Source organism: Zootoca vivipara, chromosome 3 (assembly GCF_963506605.1).
Source record: "Zootoca vivipara chromosome 3, rZooViv1.1, whole genome shotgun sequence".
Taxonomy (NCBI): domain Eukaryota; kingdom Metazoa; phylum Chordata; class Lepidosauria; order Squamata; family Lacertidae; genus Zootoca; species Zootoca vivipara.
Genome location: NC_083278.1, coordinates 86,841,624 through 86,860,894, shown reverse-complemented (window position 1 = coordinate 86,860,894; position 19,271 = coordinate 86,841,624). Strand labels below are relative to the sequence as shown.

The following is a 19,271-nucleotide window of genomic DNA, read 5'->3' as shown; positions in this document are numbered from 1 at the left end:
CAGATCATTAAGCAAACAGTCTGTGAGCACCTAGAAAGAAACTCTGTGATCACTAAAAGTCAGCATGGGTTCCTGAAAAATAAGTCATGTCAGACTAATCTGATCTCATTTTTTGACAGAATTACAAGCCTGGTAGATGAAGGGAACGCTGTGGATGTAGCCTATCTTGATTTCAGCAAGGCCTTTGACAAGGTGCCCCATGATATTCTTGTAAAGAAGCTGGTAAAATGTGGGCTAGACAATGCTACCATTCAGTGGATTTGTAGCTGGATTACTGACCGAACCCAAAGGGTGCTCATCAATGGCTCCTCCTCATCCTGGAGAGTAGTGACTAGTGGGGTGCCACAGGGTTCTGTCTTGGGCCCAGTCTTGTTCAACATCTTTATCAATGACTTGGATGATGGGCTTGAGGGAATCCTGAGCAAGTTTGCAGATGACACCAAGTTGGGAGGGGTGGCTAACACCCCAGAGGACAGGATCACACTTCAGAATGACCTTAACAGATTAGACAACTGGGCCAAAGCAAACAAGATGAATTTTAACAAGGAGAAATGTAAAGTACTACATTTGGGCAAAAAAAATGAAAGGCACAAATACAGGATGGGAGACACCTGGCTTGAGAGTAGTACATGTGAAAAGGATCTAGGAGTTTTGGTTGACCACAAACTTGACATGAGTCAGCAGTGTGATGCAGCAGCTAAAAAAGCCAATGCAATTCTGGGCTGCATCAATAGGAGTATAGCATCTAGATCAAGGGAAGTAATAGTACCACTGTATTCTGCTCTGGTCAGACCTCACCTGGAGTATTGTGTCCAGTTCTGGGCACCACAGTTCAAGAAGGATACTGATAAGCTGGAACGTGTCCAGAAGAGGGCAACCAAAATGGTCAAAGGCCTGGAAACGATGCCTTATGAGGAACGGCTTAGGGAGCTGGGTATGTTTAGCCTGGAGAAGAGAAGGTTAAGGGGTGATATGATAACCATGTTCAAATATATAAAAGGATGTCATATAAAGGAGGGAGAAAGGTTGTTTTCTGCTGCTCCAGAGAAGCGGACACGGAGCAACGGATTCAAACTACAAGAAAGAAGATTCCACCTAAACATTAGGAAGAACTTCCTGACAGTAAGAGCTGTTCGGCAGTGGAATTTGCTGCCAAGGAGTGTGGTGGAGTCTCCTTCTTTGGAGGTCTTTAAGCAGAAGCTTGACAGCCATCTGTCAGGAATGCTTTGATGGTGTTTCCTGCTTGGCAGGGGGTTGGACTGGATGGCCCTTGTGGTCTCTTCCAACTCTATGATTCTATGATTCTATGATTCTATGATCTTCCTACATTGGCCCCCATCCTTGGAGAAGGAGCTGTCAGTTTCTGGGTTCCATTTCCCAGTATTTACTTTTGTCTGAGCCCTCTGTTGTCCCCTCTCCCCTGTATCTCCATTCATTGGCCCCTGCGCATGCATCGTGAACATTTCTATATATTTAGATTAAGGATCGGGGGTGATGATGTGCCCTGGGACCCAGAGAACTAGTTAAAGAATCCCAACCCGGGGAGGGGGGGGGTCAAATAGCGAAGCCCCGTAGCAACAGACAGGCCCAGACAGAAGGAGGGGGGTCATATGGGGCACTTGGCGCGGGCCTCCGAATCTAAAGGGGGCCTCGGTCAGCATATTCACAATCATGAAAATGAAAAAAAGTAGCAAAAGGGTTAAAAACAGGGCCACATTATCTACCTGGCCCGGGCCCTGTAAGGGCCTGGCAACAGAAGGCGCATTCTGAAGTACCTGAGTTGTTCAGTTCCATAAAAAACCCAGGAAGTGGCAAGGGGAAGGTAGGGAATTGTAATTGGGGTGGGGGGTGTGCACTGCAAATATCTGAGGACTTAAACTGGGGAGAGAAAGTGAATGGTTGTTGTTTTTTATAAAAAAAAAGACACAGAGGCTTACAATCAGTTGTTTCTCCTAAAATAAGACATACCCATAAAATAAGACATATTTATTTTTGTCTTGTGGATTTTTTGGGGGTAGTGGTGCTAAATTGTAAAGTAAAAACCCCTTGCAGTGTAGGGGCCTACATAAATCAATGGCCGTGCTGTGTCCTGTGGCACCCCCCCCCCCCCGGGGCAGGCCCCGACCTCCACTTGGCAATGTTGGTTTTTTGGTGGGGGTTTTTTTGGGTAGGGGTAGTGTTGCTAAATGGTAAAGTAAAACCCCTTGCCGTGCAGGGGCCTACATAAATCAAAGGCTGTGCTGCGGCCTGTGGCAACCCCCCCCCCAGGCAGGTCCCAACCTCCACTTGGCAATGTTGGTTCTTTGGTGGGGTTTTTTTTGGGGGTAGTGGTGCTAAATGGTAAAGTAAAAACCCCTTGCCGTGCCCCAAGTGCGTTGCTGTGGGTCGTCCCCCCCCCCGGGGCTGTCAGGAGCCTAAAACAAAGGCCTAGAACATGGCCGCCTTGGTGTGTTTAAGTTGCTTGGTTGATGATGATGTCATTTGGTTTGTGGGTGTGGCTTAGATTTCACAGGAAGGGATGGGGTGTACTGTGGGAGGAATTCCACTTGAGGGCGCTGTTTGAGTTGGTGGAAAACCAGGTCTGTACCTGCGCAGGTGTGCGATTTGAGGGATTTTTGCCCCCAACAACGCACGGGGAATGGCCTGGATCGTTGTGTCAAAATTTCAGGACGATCGGTCAAGCGGTTATGGAGAAAAGTGGAACCTGGATTTTCACGATTTTTACATTTTTATATATATAGATGGTTTAAGTGATTTGCCTAAGGCCATGTCTCCAAAATGGTGTCTGTGAGCACAACAGATCCCTCAGGTGCTTACATAAGCAAGGAAATGTCCAGAGATTCCTCCTGGAATGGAGCATGTTTTGATTCCCGGCAGATTATGTCATCCAACTGTGTTTGTGATTGCTCTCAGAAAGAAAATCTGAGGGTGTTTCCCAAGAAATATATTGGGAAGTAAACAAATATGGGGTACCTGTTGGAGCTAACCTGCCCTTTCATCTGTGCTCAATCTGAATCCCATCAAACCACTTTAGCAGGATTTGAAAGATGGCATCACATAAACCAGGTGGAGCACACCACCAGCGTCTTGCCCCTGATATTGGGGTGGAGAGACTGCCTGCATGATCCTGCTGGTGACATGTGTTTTCATCCCTCTGCCAGACTTTATTGGAACAGCATGAAATCCAGCCTCAGGGAAGTCACATGGCAGTCATGCCACTCGTAGGGCACGTGTTTTGAACGCAGAAGGGCATAGGTTCAATCCTTGGCAAGGCTGGGATTCAGGAAAGACCCATGCTTGGAATCTTGAAGAGCTGCTGCCTGTCAGTGTGGACAAAAGCGACCTAGGGGGGGGGGGCTGATTCGGTTTCAGCTGTGTTTTAAAATGTGCATGTCTGAATGGTTTAGAAAGGACTCTTGTGTCTTTAAGTGCAGCTTTGCCAGCTAGCAGGTGCTAATGCTTATCTCCATGTCATGAAAAGCAACACTGCTTTTGTGGATCAGACTTTTGCTGAGGGCGCAGAAGGTTAGGAGAGGCTGGTGTATTGTCATCCCCCCTGGTCTCCCCTGGGCAATTTCTATCCTTAGCCATGGCCACTTCTTCAGAATTTTGTCAATTTGTAACCGAACAGCACAGTCCTAACCATGTCTATTCAGATCAGAGGAAAATCCTATTGGATTCAATGGGACTTATTCACAGGTAAGTGGGGTTAAGATTGCAGCCTCATTCAGGGCCCCTCCTTTCCCCTTTGGGGGTCAGCTTGTGACCACAGTTAGCTGCGCCCATAAACACAGGATGAACCTTTTAAGGCTGATCTGCCAGCAAGACTGCGCATTTCAAGAGAACACAGGTTACTATTGCAGTTTTGATGAAAAAGGCATTAAAACCGCAACTAGCTCGTCTGTTTTCTCTCCCATGAACTCTAACACTGGAGTACCGAAAATGTCTAAGTAAGGGTAGAGGGCTGAAAAATCTTTGTGCGATGATTAAAGTGCTGGTTCATAGAAGCTGACGTCAGCACATGCTCCTAGGGTGACAGAAGGCTTCATCCATCCTCTCCTTCTTTGTGTTCCATCTGGATGTATTCCAGGCAGGAGGGAGGGAGGGAGGGAGGAGAGGAGAGGAGCTAATGCCTTTCCAATAGCTTTTGGACACCCCTGGCTTTATGCAAGCAAACAGTCCAGAGTGACCTAACTTTCAATTACCCGGTTCAATTTTGAAAAGGGAACTAAAGGCAGCCTGCGCTTGCAGTCAAGCTAAACTATAATTAGAATCTCATAATGAATGGGAATAGTGGTACAGCTCCAGAAAATGACTGCATGAAAGGACTCTGGCTCATAAGGGAAGCGTGACGATTTAATAATTTACACAAGTAGCGATGGCTCCGGTGATCTAGATCCCACGTGACCAATGAAGCACAGCAGGTGACTCTTCCCCTCCAGAAGAGTATTTTCTGTTAAGTATTTGGTTTCTACAAGTAGGGGCCTGCAACAAAATGTTGCAGTGTGATTTGCAGCCATTCAAGGTTCCAGGAAACTACGGTCCATTCTCCCTGCCCCACAACAGTTTTCGAGATCTCCCCATACCCCTCAATTTATTCATTTTAAACTTGCTAAAGGGTTCCCTCCCCCCTGTATATTTGTAAAAGTTGCAGCTTGCCAATTCTGATGGGTGATGCTGTTTTGGCCCCATAAGGACCCACTTGGAGAATGAGTTCACTGTCAGTATATAGACTGAAGCATACTGCTGGCGGGATATTAGAGGATGCAGAGGCAGGAGTCCTAACTAAATCTCAGCCAGAGGTCAAAGGACACCTTGGGTCAGCAATGATAGGAAGTGACTTTTCCCCAATGCAGCAAGTAGTTAAAGTTTCTGGCATCCTTGCAGGATGAGGGATTATCTTCCGGTGACACCTCTAAGTAGGTCATCTCAAGCAGCTTTTCAGTAGAGCTCAGAGTGCCTAATAAGATACGGATAGGCTGGATGTGGGACATGTAGGGCTATAATTCTATACACATTTGCCCCTGAGAAAGTCCCGCTGAACTTGGTGAAACTTACTTTTGAGTAGACATGTATAGGATTACGCTCTTCAGTGTCCTTTGGTGCTGCTGAGAAATCCAAATTTTCCAGCATTATAGGTACACCCTTCCAGTCTCTCTGTTCATGGCAGATTAGAAGTGTCAATTCCATGGTACACTTCCACTAGGATGGCAACTCAGTTATTCAAATATTAATCCATCCATCATTCAAGGTTTAATCAATTAATATTGTGATTAAATTTGCATCAACGTGTATAAAAACAATGTTTCTGAAGCAAGATAATGCACACATATGTCATAGCAGGCATCTTTTGAATTGGTGCGCCGTCTTTGTATTTTAGACACGGTAATGCTGCTATAAGAATTTGCATTTCATTATGTATTCCCTATAATTACTGAATTTATATAATTGTTTTGATTTTTTAAATATTGTATAGATGTATCACGTCACAACCTTTGTATTGTATGTTGCAAACTGCTCTGTGGTCTTCTGGTGAAGGGATGTCATATAAATTTAATAAATCACCGTTTTCTTCTTAGAAGAGGCATTCCAGAGAGAGAGAGAGGAAGGGAGGGAAGACAGAATCCCAAAATAAACTGGAAGTCAGGGACGAAAACCGCCAACAGCCACCTGCAGTTTTTATAAGTGCAATCACAATGCATTCAAACAGCAACTTTATATATATATATAAAACCTTCACTACACCTTTTTAATTGATGAAAAGTGTAAAATTAATTAACTGAACTGAGTAATTGATTAAACATTGTAGCCCTGATTTCCACAAGTGATGCTAGCAATTTAACGTCTGAAGTGGCAACACGTCTTGGTTTCACGGCGTTTCTTACACTTGGTGAGAAGACTGAAGCCATGACTAGCAGCAGCGTCCTGGAGGGCAAGTTGCTTGCAGTGAAGCAGATGTTTGTGCAACTCTGACGTCGCATGTACCGTGCACACAATACTCAAGCATTTGATCAAATCCCCTCTGTTCTGCCGCACTGTGAGGCTGCTGCGTTGAGAGTCTCTCAAGGCTTTGAGAGCTTTGATGGCTTGGCGAGGGAAATGGTACTGGCAAAGGAACTGCTTGGATGTGTGTGTGTGTGTGTGTGTGTGTGTGTGTGTGTGTGTGTGATACAATTGAGGCTGTCAACAGGTGGCTGCTATCCCCTCACCCTGCTTAGTGATCATTGCAGTGGATCTGGATCCAAACCAGACCATGATCAGATGACAAGTTTCTGGCAGTGTGGCAGGAACATTAGCAGCAGCAGGAGGTTCTGTGGGCAGTATGGTTGACTACACTGGGGTCACCCCCAAAGGATGTCATCACTTTGAGTTGTCGCTTGGGCAGAGGTACCTCTCACTCAATATATGGAATTGTAGGCCAGGCACTGTGGAAGACAGGCCTGTGACCTTCACCTGGGGGGAAAGCCTGGTAGAGGGGAAATTTGGTTTGTGGGGTCCCCCCTAAGTGAGTGGCAGGGAAGAGAAGAGTTTAAGTGGACTCACCATCTTTCTCATGACATGTGAGATGTCCCTACCACTGGGCATTAGCATATTATCTCTGGCCCTAATCCCCTCGCTGTATATGGTGATACCGGGTATTGTTGCTAAAATGTGTCTGGCTGGGCAGATAGCACGGATTTGCAAAGGGTCTGTCCCAATTTCATTTGTGGTGGGCAGGGGAAGTTACTGTTGTTGACCACCATCTGAAGCGGAGGCCTAGATGTTTGATCTCTGTTCCTTGTTCCAGTCGTTCCATTTCTCTAGAAGGAACCAGTAGCAATTCTTCCCTATCCTCTCGTTTGGTGGCACTGTTATTGAAGGCATCTGTCCATAATAAGACCATGCTTATCCATGACTTATCCATGACTTGATCATGGGTGAACAAGCTGATCCGGCTTTCATTACTGAGACCTGCAAGAACCAAAACCTATGCCATAGGCCTTGCCAGTGCAGTTTGGCCATTTAGCTGTTCTCCCAGCCATCTGAGATTTACTCAGGCAAACACCACCTCATGGCTGAGAGAAAGGACACTTCACACACAAAACAAAAGCAGCCATGGTCTGCTATACTCTGTGGATGTTGATAGGAACATTGCTCTTTCCTTGCCATCTAAGCTTGGCATTAGCATTTAGAAAGGTGGCCAGTTCAATTCAGTAGCAGAAATGTCAATAGGGACTTCATTGGGACTGTATTTCCTTGGGTGTCTCTGTCCTGCTCAACGCAGAAGGAATTCATTCATCTTTAGAGCAGAGGAGGACTGTGGTATATCATCTCATGATTAAGTAGGGTATGTGTTCTAGCCACATAAACAGTCCGTGAACTATAAAGGAGTGAAGCATGTCCACCCAAACATTCCCTTTCCTTCTGAAGAGTATTGTGCCATTTGTTTTGCTTAGGTTAGGGATCATCAACATGGTGCCCACTGGCACCAGTGCACCCACAAATACCTTCTATGACACCCATGGAAAGTCTCCATAACAAAGAGCCACAATACCCGAGAGATTGTTTACTCTTCCTGCGCAGTTCCTGTTGTACTGGCTCGGCTTCTCCTAAATCAAACACACACCCTTAAACACGCCTAGATCTCATTGAATGTCAGGGGTAGACACCTGCCCTCTGTTCCATTCTGGACAGATGGAAGGTAGAAATAGTTTCTTCTCTGTACAATGGTGGCTTATGTGGGCGCCTTTTTTCCATTGATGAGGGGCATGCTTGCACCGTGTTGTGTTCCTATCTCTTTTTCTACTCTTTTAGATGCGACAGCCATTTTTGGTTTTGCCACCCTCCCGCGGCAGCCATTTTGTGTTCTGGCAACCATTTTGTGGTGCCCCCACAGCATTTCCTCAAAACTCCAAGTGTGCTTACTGGCCCGTAATGGTTTGCGACACTGGGCTTAGGAGAACTTAGCTTCTGTATTAGAGTAAATTCCATAGTGATTCCACAGCAGGCAGTAAGGGTTTTAAACTGCCACAGATTCCTCAGCGCATCCCTTTGCCTTTGTTTGAATGCAACAGACAATGCCAATCCACTCTGTAGGGTGTTGAGAAATGTCAGGGAAATGTCAACAACATTTGCAAAGTGTTTTTGAGATTCTCTCGACAAAGGCTGGAAAGAAGAGCAAAGTGTTATTACATTGTTAATTGTTTAATGTAAACAAGAGGCAGCCTAAGGAATGTGGCTCAGCTACACAGCCTAATTGCCAGGCTGACTCATTTCATTATTTTGCAAGAACGATTACTGCCAGCCTCACAGAGGGAGGGTATCGCACGTGGCTTTGAACTAATAGGGGAAAGCAGCTCGGTGGCCACAGTAGGGAGAGCAGCAACAATTCAGCTCGTGCCACAGAGGTTGGGAAAATTGGATGTTAACTGGATCTTGCTAGAGGCTGATAGGCTCCTGGAGGAGAGCCATATGGTATGGCCTGGCTGGACAGCTGAGCCTGTCGCCTGAGGAGAGCATCACTAGCGGCCCTTGTGATCAGCTGAATTGTGCGTTCTGCTGTCTCACACTAAACCAAAAGACAAAGGAAAATATCAACGGCACTGTTTTTAACTCGTGCCATTTGAGGGCAATCGTGGGGTTTGAACATTCATCCTTTTGTGCTAGAGCTGTCAACCAGGCATAATTTTATAGGCCTGGTCAGAGTCAGGGCTTCCTGGATGGTTGGACAGAGTTGGAGACTGCAGAACCAGTGGTGTGTGGAATCCCAATGGACTGTTTTTGTTGCTATTGCTCAGGCATGAATGCATACGGATGGCATCACACTGGAGAACTGCATTTGTAATGTAGCGCACATATCTATGCTACGAATGAAAAGGGCCGGCATTCTTGTACAGCACATTTGCATGCAAAATGTACCAAGTTCTTCCATTGCTAGTACCACCAGGTAGGAAAGTTGGGAAAGGTTATTGTCTGTAGCCTTGGAGAGCTGCAGGGGTGGGGAACCTCTTTGCCCTGCTGGGCCAGATCTTCATCTCCCCCACCCCAGGAAACCAACCATGACAGGTGGGCAGGAACACCTGCTAGCCATCTGACATCATAATGGCCATCTTCAGAAATCTGATCTGTAGGTTCCCCGCCAGTTCCCTGTACTAAGCAGGACTGAACTCCCTGCACACCGGCAGATGCATTGAGAGTTCAACTCTGCTTCCTGCAGCTCTCTATCTGCTCAACGTCCTTTTGGTGCCAGTGTGCACATTTGGAATTTGAGAAAGTGCAATGGGAGCCAGTCACAAAATGGCTGCCATGGAGTGTGTGTAAGAGAAGGTGACCCAGTGCAAAGAACTGAGTAGTGAGAGCAGAGAGTCTTTTGGGCTTTGTGGATTTTTGAGGGGTTATTTACTGAGATCTTTTGCCAGCACCATAGCAAGGTACTGGTGGGTGGACTGTTGCCCATTGGAATCATGGTGGCAACTGCTGATTGGTTGGATTCAGGCCTTGACACGGTCCCCTCTAGGGGCTCTCTCCTGTCCCCCTCCCCATGGTGCTACTTGGAACATGCTAGGTAACTGCCCCTCCTGTTGGCTCCAGGTAGCCACCATTTAAAAATCCCTTCAGAGCCCTTGTTGCTGCAGAGCATTGTGGGAAATTGTAAACATGGTTTGCAGCTGCCTGCGAAAGGGAACCAAGGGTGGGTCCACTACCAATGGGTCCACTACCAATGGGTCCTGCTGGACTACTAAGGCCCAAGCGGCTGCTTGAGGGTGTCTGCTGCTGATCCTGGTACTGATATAGGCTGCGTACAAACCACATTTTATTTAAAAAGCAATGAAGTTTTTCCCCCCTCTGTAGTTCACACACAATCTAGAACAGGCATCCCCAAACTGCAGCCCTCCAGATGTTTTGGCCTACAACTCCCATGATCCCTAGCTAACAGGACCAGTGGTCAGGGATGATGGGAATTGTAGGCCAAAACATCTGGAGGGCCGAAGTTTGGGGATGCCTGATCTAGAACTATTGCAGTTTTTTTTTGCCCCTAAAAAGCCCTTCTTAAGAAACTGGTTTCATTTCAAGAATAAAAGTTCATTGCAGATTGATTCTGCATTATGCCACAGTGTATTCATCTGAAAACAAATGTAGGTAGTCCTAGCTATTGTGTGTGTGTGCACCTGCCCATTGATGTTGTGGGTGGGCATACAGCAAGATTGCAATCACCATTTCTTTCTCCATTCATGGGGTGGGGAGTCTGTGCAGAGAACAAAAACCTAATTAAGGGGAGGGTTTTCAAATGTGTAACAAGTAACCACACACACCTTCATGGATGGCAGGATCTAGAATCATTCTGGATTAAAAAGCAGCATGTTGAGGACAAGCATGAATAATTCTGGGTTGATGAAACTACATTTTTGTGTGATAGAAGCAGATTACTGCACATGCAGCCTTAGAGCCTCAAGCTGGGCATGTGCTGATGCAATCCCGTGTCTATGCTGAACACTGCACATATCAATTCAATCCATTCTCTCATCATATCAAAACAGACATATTAATTGGCTTAACCTTTTTATCTTCCTCTTGGAAGCTAGCTCTCCTATATATTTTCCTGTGAGAATTTTAACCTAAGACATTCTATCTCCGCCTATACAAATAAACAGGCAAAAGTTGGCTTCTTGAAAGGCTTTTATTTGGCTCACTCTTCAGCCAGGATGGCAGCTCTAGAATTGATAGCTCTTCATTTGTAACACTGTTGATTATTGTATTCACTAAATGCTCCCAGATGCCATTTAAGAGGCCAGGATTAAGAGAGCAAACCTGACATTTGCGGATGAATCTTCAGTGGGAATGCAAAATGCACCGTATAGAAGCATTCTTTATCTTGGCGTTTCCATTACAATAACAAATATCCTATTTAAAATCAGGGAAGGCTGATATATTTGGGATGCATTTGCTTTAATAAGCTCTCCCTATGTATCTCATCTTCTAAGCCCTGGTCTGCAAACAGTTACCATGATGTCTGAGCCGGTATTTCTTCTCCCACTTTTAGATGGAAATTTTTTTGGTTTAAAAATAGTATGTGAAAAGCTGCTGCTAAGCTCCCATACTGCTTTCCTCATGTTACTGGAGGTAGATGTTGTGTTAGATCTCCTTGGTGCAGGTGCAAATTCAAAATGTTGTTACTTTCTCTCCAGTCACTGTGTTTCCTGAACATGGGCGTTTGCTGGCTCTCTGAGTGGTGATCAGCCAGGCAATGAGGGATCCTGCCAAGATTCCAGCTGTTGCTGCCACAATCGCAGCCCAGTAGGGCACCTTGCCTCCATTGTTCTCTGCATCGATCTCTGAACTCTGCGCTTTGCTGTTGCTTGAGGTGAAAATAAAGGGATTTTCCTGCAGCAGAAAGGCACAGTTTACAGAACAGTAGTCAGTCCTTACACCACCTAAAGATGTGGTGTAAGGACCGCCCATGAAATACAGAAGCAACAAAATAATATTTTCTCATCTGCTATAGCAGAAAGATTTACCATCTTAACCTTTTCCTGAACTATAAACTAACATGTTCTCTTGAAGCCTCTGCATTGGGCCTCCGGTGGATCAACACTGCTTTTAGCACATTTATTTTAAACCTCCAGCTGGGGATATGCAACTCTAACAAACCCTGGTGAAATAAAACTTCTTCTTATTTTTAATGAAGAGGCTGAAAAGTTTAGGGATTAAATCCAGGTTAACATATTTTTTCCTAAATGCACCTACTATTTCAGTTTAATAAACCCATTTAGGAACAAGAGCTCTATTTGTCACCTGTCTTATAAATAACAGCAGCAGGTTTCAGGGCTTGTCACACACTTAAAAAGCATGGGTCCAAGTGGTTTCCCACTTGTTCTGCAACTTCTAGGCTTGGGTCTGAGTAGTTTTGCCCTTGTCCCACCACTTTCTCCCTAGGGAAGGGGCTCTTTTGCAATAAAGCGGAACAAATGTTTGTCTGGAGAAAGCCCGACTGATGTTTGCTCCGATTCAGCAGGAAAGATTGAGTTTCCCCAAGGGAAAGTAGCAGGGCAAAAGCAAGTCCTCCCTCTTTCTTTTCACCCATCTGGCCTGATTTGTGTTCTGCTTACAAGCAAAATCCACCGCAAGCTCTAATTGCCAGGCTCTTTAATCCTTGGTATAGCTGGGAAAGAGCTGGGTCTTGCTTCCGACCAGTGTTAACAAGACTGAGTTAGAAGGACCAGTGGCACAATGAGGTAGCTTCCTAAATTCCTCCACACTTGCCCAGGGGTGGGTTAACCATTAAGCAAAAAAGCATGGGCTTAGGGCATCAAGGGAAGAGGGGCACCACAGAATGTTTCATTGCCAGATTTACCATGGACCATATGGCGCTGGCTCCCACAATAAAAGAAAAAAAATACATGGATATATATGTAATAATAATAATAATAATAATAATAATAATAATAATAATTGTAATAATAACATAGTAATAATAGAGATTAATAATACACAGTTAATCATTGTTTATATTTTGAATTAGATATATATGAGGGCACCAAAACACTTAGGGCCTCTAAAAGTCTTAATCTAGCCATTAGCATCCTTAGCAGCAGCATCAGGACTGGTGCAATTCTGAATCCCAAAGAATCTCACTTCACTCTTGCCTGAATCCCAAAGAATCTCACTTCACTCTTGCCTCTTTTACTATCTAGTTCTGTTTGGGCAACCAGATTGCTTTCATGCTCCATAAAGCCTGTACCTTTCCACAAGGTTACCTTTCCACAATCGTCTTCCAAAGCAACTACTCTATTCCGAACTTAAAAATGGAAAGCGTAATGCTGGTGGTCAACAAAAGAGGTTTAAAGACTGTCTCGAGGCAAATCTTTAAAAATGTAGTATAAACACTGACAACTGGGAAACCCTGGCCTGCGAGTGCTCCAGTTGGAGAACAGCCCTTACCAAAGGTGTCATGGGCTTTGAAGACACTCAATCTCAGGACGGAAGGGAGAAACGTGCTAAGAGGAAGGCACGCTTGGCAAATCCACACCGTGATCAACTCCCGCCCGGAAACCAATGTCCCCACTGTGGAAGCATGTGTGGATCCAGAATTGGCCTCCACAGTCACTTACGGACCCATTGTTAAAACAGTGTTTATGGATGACAATCTTACTCGGCTACGAGTGATCGCCAAAGAAGAAGAAAAGCCTGTAAAGGGGGAAGGCACATTTAAAGCCATTTTAAAGTTATTTCAGAAGGAGTGCAATGAATCAAAAGTGAGAAGAGCTTATTTTGTTGTGGGGAAACCAGATGTGGGATTGCATAGGCCTTGTCTCTTCCTATGTCAGTGCTATGGGGCTAGGTGTTTCTGCAGACCTTTGTTACTTACCGAGGTTGGGCACTTGAGTTTCAGCCTTTCATATGTGAAGTTATTGTATGACTGTTTATGACCAACTGGCTCCAGCTGAAAGAATGGAGGACAAATAACTCGCCCTTGAATCGTAATTCTATATTTTCATGGAACTGGGTATGTTATAATACACCACAAAAACCACACTAATAAAATATCACCATTAAATTGCAGTGCTCAATCATTATACCTACTTCATTATTATAGTATTGTATATATTACTGCTCTGTATTCTGCTATATTATACAATTATAGCTTGGAAAGTGTCAGCTTCTTTCTACAGGTACAGAATAAGATTTTTTTTAATGTTAAGCATTCTGTCTTAAGGTCATGACAGCAGGCTATAAAAACCCTGTGGAAATGTAATCTATGTCTTACGTTCCAATGCATAAAAGCAGCCTTTTATAGCTTCTATAGAGTTCAAGGGAAGTGGCAAATTAATAGGATGAAATATCAAATGTATAGTGAAGGGCCTCAATATGTGGAGTCCTCTGGAAGGGAATTTTATGCAGGTGAAACCTAATGGACTCCAGAGGGATGAGAACAGATTAGATCTGTGCAACCTGATTCTCATTTCAATGGGATTTGCTTCCAGGCAAGGATTGTAGTGTTATTCCTAGCCTTTCAGAGCTGACTAGAAATGTGTGTGGGGGTGTGCTGGCTGTTATCCAGAAGGTTATTCTGGATAGATCTGTGATCCAGAAGTTACACACTTATGCTGTGTGCAAGCCATAATGTTTGGATAGCCTGTCCAACAGGGTTGCAGTGTAAATGGGAGATTAAATTAACCATGCCAAGCAGGCGATATAGCCAGCTTTATCTGCCCTTTTTAGGGTGCAGTTCTAGTTGCCTGAACACACAGAGTACTCCCAGGCACATAGGAAATGCATTGCAAGAACCCTAGTCGGGAGGCCAGCTTCCCACCCACCTATTTGCTTCTTCCTCTCCAAGAACCATTTAGCACGTTTTCATTGGAGCCCTGTGGACTTGACTTGAAGCCTGGCTGCACTGTACTATAAGAAGTTGCACAGCAGGGTAGAGTTTTTGCTCCTCTTCCAAGTTGCTCTACCTCTGGGATGGACAACCAGTGGTCCCTAAGATATTGTTGGACTCCAACTCCCATCAGCCCTATCTAGCCCCGTGAGTCAGAGATGATGATAGTTGTAGTCCAGCAATGCCTGGAGGGCCCACTCAAGTTGCCCACCCTTGCTCTAGACCAATAGGTCTAGACTACTCAGTGATTTCTTAGGTGAACAGAGACTTGGTCACTTACAGGCAACACACATCCGTACTGATTTCTTTGGAGGATTTATTGCACAGCATTGCATCAAGCAATTGTTGTCACTCATTTCCCTATCGCTTTCCATATTTAAAAAACCCACTTTTTTAAAAAGCAGCTTTGTCAAGTGAGAGTGCCAAATCCACATTAATTGCACAACCTGAATTTTCCAGTATGTGATTTGATCCCACCTGCAAAATAGTGGCAGTTTGAAAGTGCCTTAGCTCAATAGTTCAGTACAGTTGTACCTTGGAAGTCGAACGGAATCCATTCCAAAAGTCTGTTCGACATCCAAAATGTTCAAAAACCAAAATGCGGCTTCTGATTGGCTGCAGGAAGCTCCTGCAGCCAACCAGAAGCTGCTGAAGCCCCATCAGATGTTTGGCTTCCAAAAATAGTTCGCAAACCAGAACACTCACTTCTGGGTTTGCGACATTCAGGAGCCAGAACGTTCGGGAACTAAGCTGTTCAACTTCCAAGGTATGACTATATAGAATTCATGCTTTGCACGGGAAAATGTCCATGGCCAATCTACGAGATCTCCAGGCAGAACTAGGATGATGCCCGTTTGAAACTCCGGAGAGCTGCTTCCAGTCACTGTATAAAATACTGAGCTAATATATTGAAACAAATGGACCAATATCCTGACTCAATATAAAGTAGCTTCCTACTTCAGATTTCCCTGCCTCTGCATCCATTAGATCACAGTAGGTCTCATCTTTATTTTGAACGTTGCTGAGCAAAACAGACTGGCATGCACACCCTGTGTTTTTTTGGCATAGAGGACTCCTGCAGGCACAAACCCTTCCCAGGAGAGACGACGTGGTACATTGACAGAGAACAGAACAGCTTAAAAATCCTGGGAAGGCCAGAAAAGTGGCTGGCTGGAGCAGCTGAGAATGCGCTGATTTGGCACTCTCCCTTTGCAGCCTTTGCTGGCAGGGCGATGGCAAGAATTCCACTGGAGACTCCAACATTCTCTGACCCAGAAAAACCTCAGGCGAGAAGGCCGATAAATTAAAAACGCTCTGAGCTCTCATTCCTCTACTCCATCAAAGAAAAAGGTCGTCGCTAGTCTAGGAAAGTGAACCACGCTGGTAAATCAAGAAAGTTAAAAAACAAGAACCCTGAAACAGGAAGGAGATCAGCACAACTCTTCTGACCTAAGGTCAGAACTTTATGAGATTGCTAGGCGTGAGGCAATTCTAAAACCCAGGAACTAGGAATATGACTTTGCTATTCCACATCTGGTTGGAAAACACACTCCGTTTCTGGTAGGCGGCTTCCTCAAAAAGCAAATAAAAAAATTCTGCTTATAGATCTTTTTTACAGCAGGGGTGGGGAACCTGCGGTCATCCAGAAGGTGTTGGATCCCAGCTTCCACCCGCCCCAGCCAGCATGGCCAAAAGGCAGGGATGGTGGGAGTTGTAGTCCAACAACATCTGGAAGGAACAAGTTTGGCAAAGGCCGAGGTGACATAACAACCAGATTTGCTTGAGGGGCAATTTGTCCTCAAGTGCTGGTTAAAGGGGCCACTCACCATTCTCCTCCTGTTCAAGGTAACACTTTCCACTAGTCATGCTTGGAATGAAGCTTGCTGGAGAGTCATGACATTGCTCTTGCTATGGTCTTCTGCTAGGCCATCTCTTAATTTAAAAAAATGAGGGTAACGCTCTGGCCGCTTCTTTATAGGCAATGGAGGAAATAACTTGCCAGGGGCTATCGCTCTGTCATATGACATTCCTAGACTAAGGTACTCTGGTCCCAAGTTGTTTGGGGTTTGTAGGAGAAAAACAGCACCGTTACCTCATCCCTAAGGACCATTTATAGGGATTTGTAACTGCAAAACCATTGCAAGCGTTCGGTTTAGCCTTACTGCATTTTGCCACCTAGTGGCAGGTAAGGAGAATGGGTGTCTTTCCTGGGACCACCTTCATCTCCAAAGCCCCACCTCCTAAGCTGAATAAGTATTTTGGATATTATGGGTGGTGGGGAGCTGTTCACGAGTACCAGAAGAAACTGCAGCAAAAACCTCCAGGAAGTCATGGAGCAGGCTGGGTTATGATGTTGGATGTGAGTTTGGGCTGATCTCTCTCTCTCTCTCTGTCTCGGGTTCAGCATTGTAGAGCAGGCTTTCCCTAACTCGGTTCTCCAGTTGGATTACAACTCCCATCACCCCTGACCACTGGGTCCTGCTAGCTAGGGATGATGGGAGTTGTAGTCCAAAACCAGTTGGGGAGCCAAGTTTGGGAAACCCTGTTCTAGAGTAACGTTTGTTATTGCTGCTATTGTTGTTGTAGTGGAGTAAGTGCCAAGGAGGGTGTAAGTGTTGGGAATTAGACTCCTCCCACGCTGCAGATATGTGGGATTGCTACATGTCACATGTCTGTTTACATTCCAGCACAGATTGCTGGAGTCCTGTGAGCGGAACATCCGCTCTGTATTGCTTTTGTCTTTCTCTCTCTCTGAGAAGGAGAGAGACCATGTTTTTCTTTGTCCTGATCTATGTATAATAAATGTGCAGCTTAGTATAGTATCCACGCCTTGAGCCTGATCTGTTGTGTGTTTACACTGCTGAAGAAAGGTGTGCTCCTGCTAAATCGCTAAATAGCAGATGCAAGTCGGAGGAGGATGACTGATAGATCTCTGCAGCGGCAAGTCTGAGAAGGGAGATGCTCCGGCTGGGGCCAGGCCAGCTGGCTTTCCATCTGACAGCAAGGTGTTGCCACCTCCTGGAGAGGCTGAGGGTCAAACCATACCTGCTCCCCCTCCAACCTGAAATAGGCCATGTTGGCTGGAGCTGGTGGCAGTAGCAGTTCAAAACATCTGGAGGCACCAGGCTGGGGAAGCCTCAGCTACACACTGTGCTTATTGTATAGTGTGCAGCTCCATCTATACAGCTGCTGTTACTGGGATCGCAGCAAGCACAGAAACAACAAACCAACCCTGGGATGGAACTGCTTCAGGTTCTAGTAGGCTAGAACTCATAGGGAAACATGAAGAGGACTTCTAAACATTACATCACCTCAGCAAGAAGGCATCAACATTCTATTTCCAGGATTATGAATGGTGCCTTGAGACAAATCACACAGGAAAGTGGGTGCTTGTTGACGAAGCAACAGTGATAAGTGTTTTATAAATGTTAAAGGATGAATGTGAGCTGAACAGCAGCCACTGAACTTGTTCCGAATAATAAACTTGATTATAAAATCATAATAATCTTTAAACTCTGCACAATCCTGCAAGCATGTGCAGAATGTATTCTGTTATCAGTCAGTAACTACAGCTAATTGCCATCTCTAGGATAGAGGAGAAATTAATCCAGACTGCTTTTTAAAGCAAACTGCTGCCCTTGGAGGTTCTGGGACCTTTTTGGTTCCACAAAACGTGGACAAAAAATTGCATTGTAAGGGAAAATGCATTGAGGAAAATACACAAATGTGTATTTTAGGAAGGAAAATGCTTGCAAGTGTGGCTGGGGCAACTCAGCCAGATGGGCGTGGTATAAATAATAAAATTATTATTGTTGTTATTACAAAATCTGCATAATTTACATGCAGTTTTTCCCATGTGTGTTTTTAAATCTTTAGTAAAACAGGACAGAATGGTCCTATGACTATGAGCCCGTGTGAAACTGATTGGGAAAGGAAATAGGCTGTTCGTCCATCCACACCCCCATATATGAGGTTTCTGTACCATCTAGTATGTTTGAATTTACACAGCCACCCTCTTACCATATTATTCCAGAGTGCTATGGCCATCTCTGCATGGCCTCTCTCCGAGAAATGAAAGCAATCCACTGCAAAGAAACTCAGGTCTGGCTTCCCATCCTGTGATTTAGTACAAAATACAATTATTAATCTTCAGAATAGATTTTATCGCTCACTAGTTAGGCTCTGGCATTTCATATGTATTTTTTGGCCCATTGTCTCCTGGCGCTGAGCCAATCAACAGTCAAATCCTGCCTCTCAAAAGAAGTCACATGGTTTGTTTTTGTGTTTAATACACTCCTGCAGCAACCACCAGCTAGGTATAGATTATTATTATTTTTGGCATAATGTGTAAAAATCGACTAAGTCAACTATCAACAGGGATGTTGGTGCATGCTTTCTACAACTTTAAATGCTGTTAGATTGAAAGGGCAGTATAATAAGCCTTTTCCCAAGTGGTATTTATGATAAATGGTTACTTTTATTCCTCATATAAGCAGCAATCAGCAATATCAACGGAGCATCTCGCCTCCAGGTCCCTTCAACATACTGATGCCCTTGGGAGGAGGACACAGTGACTCTGATGCAAGGACATAATTCTCCAACCTGCAAATAAGCTATTTGTTTTAGTGAATGGGCATAATCCTTTGCTGCAAACAGAGAGGCGTGCAAAAGCAGTAATTACAGTACATGGACTGAGCGCACTGTGACATACACAAGAGTTCTAGACTGGAGAGTGAAGGAGCCTCTTCCTTAGAATGGGAAACATTATCAAATGATGTTATAGATTTTTTGGAAGCACAAGCCATAACGGTTAGTTCACACGTACATGTGACCAAAGAAGAGATGGAGGAAAGGCACCTATACAGAAATGAAAAGATGGAGAGACTTCAGGGGTGTACATATAGAAACCAGT

General features: G+C 44.8%; 1 protein-coding gene across 2 annotated transcripts in view; it reads right to left on the bottom strand.

Moving 5' to 3' along the window:
- Positions 1-10,638: 10,638 nt before the first annotated feature.
- PLB1 (phospholipase B1) overlaps positions 10,639-19,271 on the bottom strand; it is an 81,554-nt gene continuing 72,921 nt past the window's right edge. Inside the window, exons 37-39 of one of the 2 annotated variants that reach the window (XM_035111500.2) lie at positions 18,380-18,475; positions 13,346-13,420; positions 10,639-11,361 (exon numbers count right to left, since the gene is read on the bottom strand). In XM_035111500.2, the coding sequence (XP_034967391.2) occupies positions 11,140-11,361; positions 13,346-13,420; positions 18,380-18,475 (393 nt within the window). In that variant the 3' untranslated portion in view covers positions 10,639-11,139. The remainder of the gene's footprint in view (positions 11,362-13,345; positions 13,421-18,379; positions 18,476-19,271) is intronic. The other variant, XM_035111499.2, reaches the window with a different exon arrangement.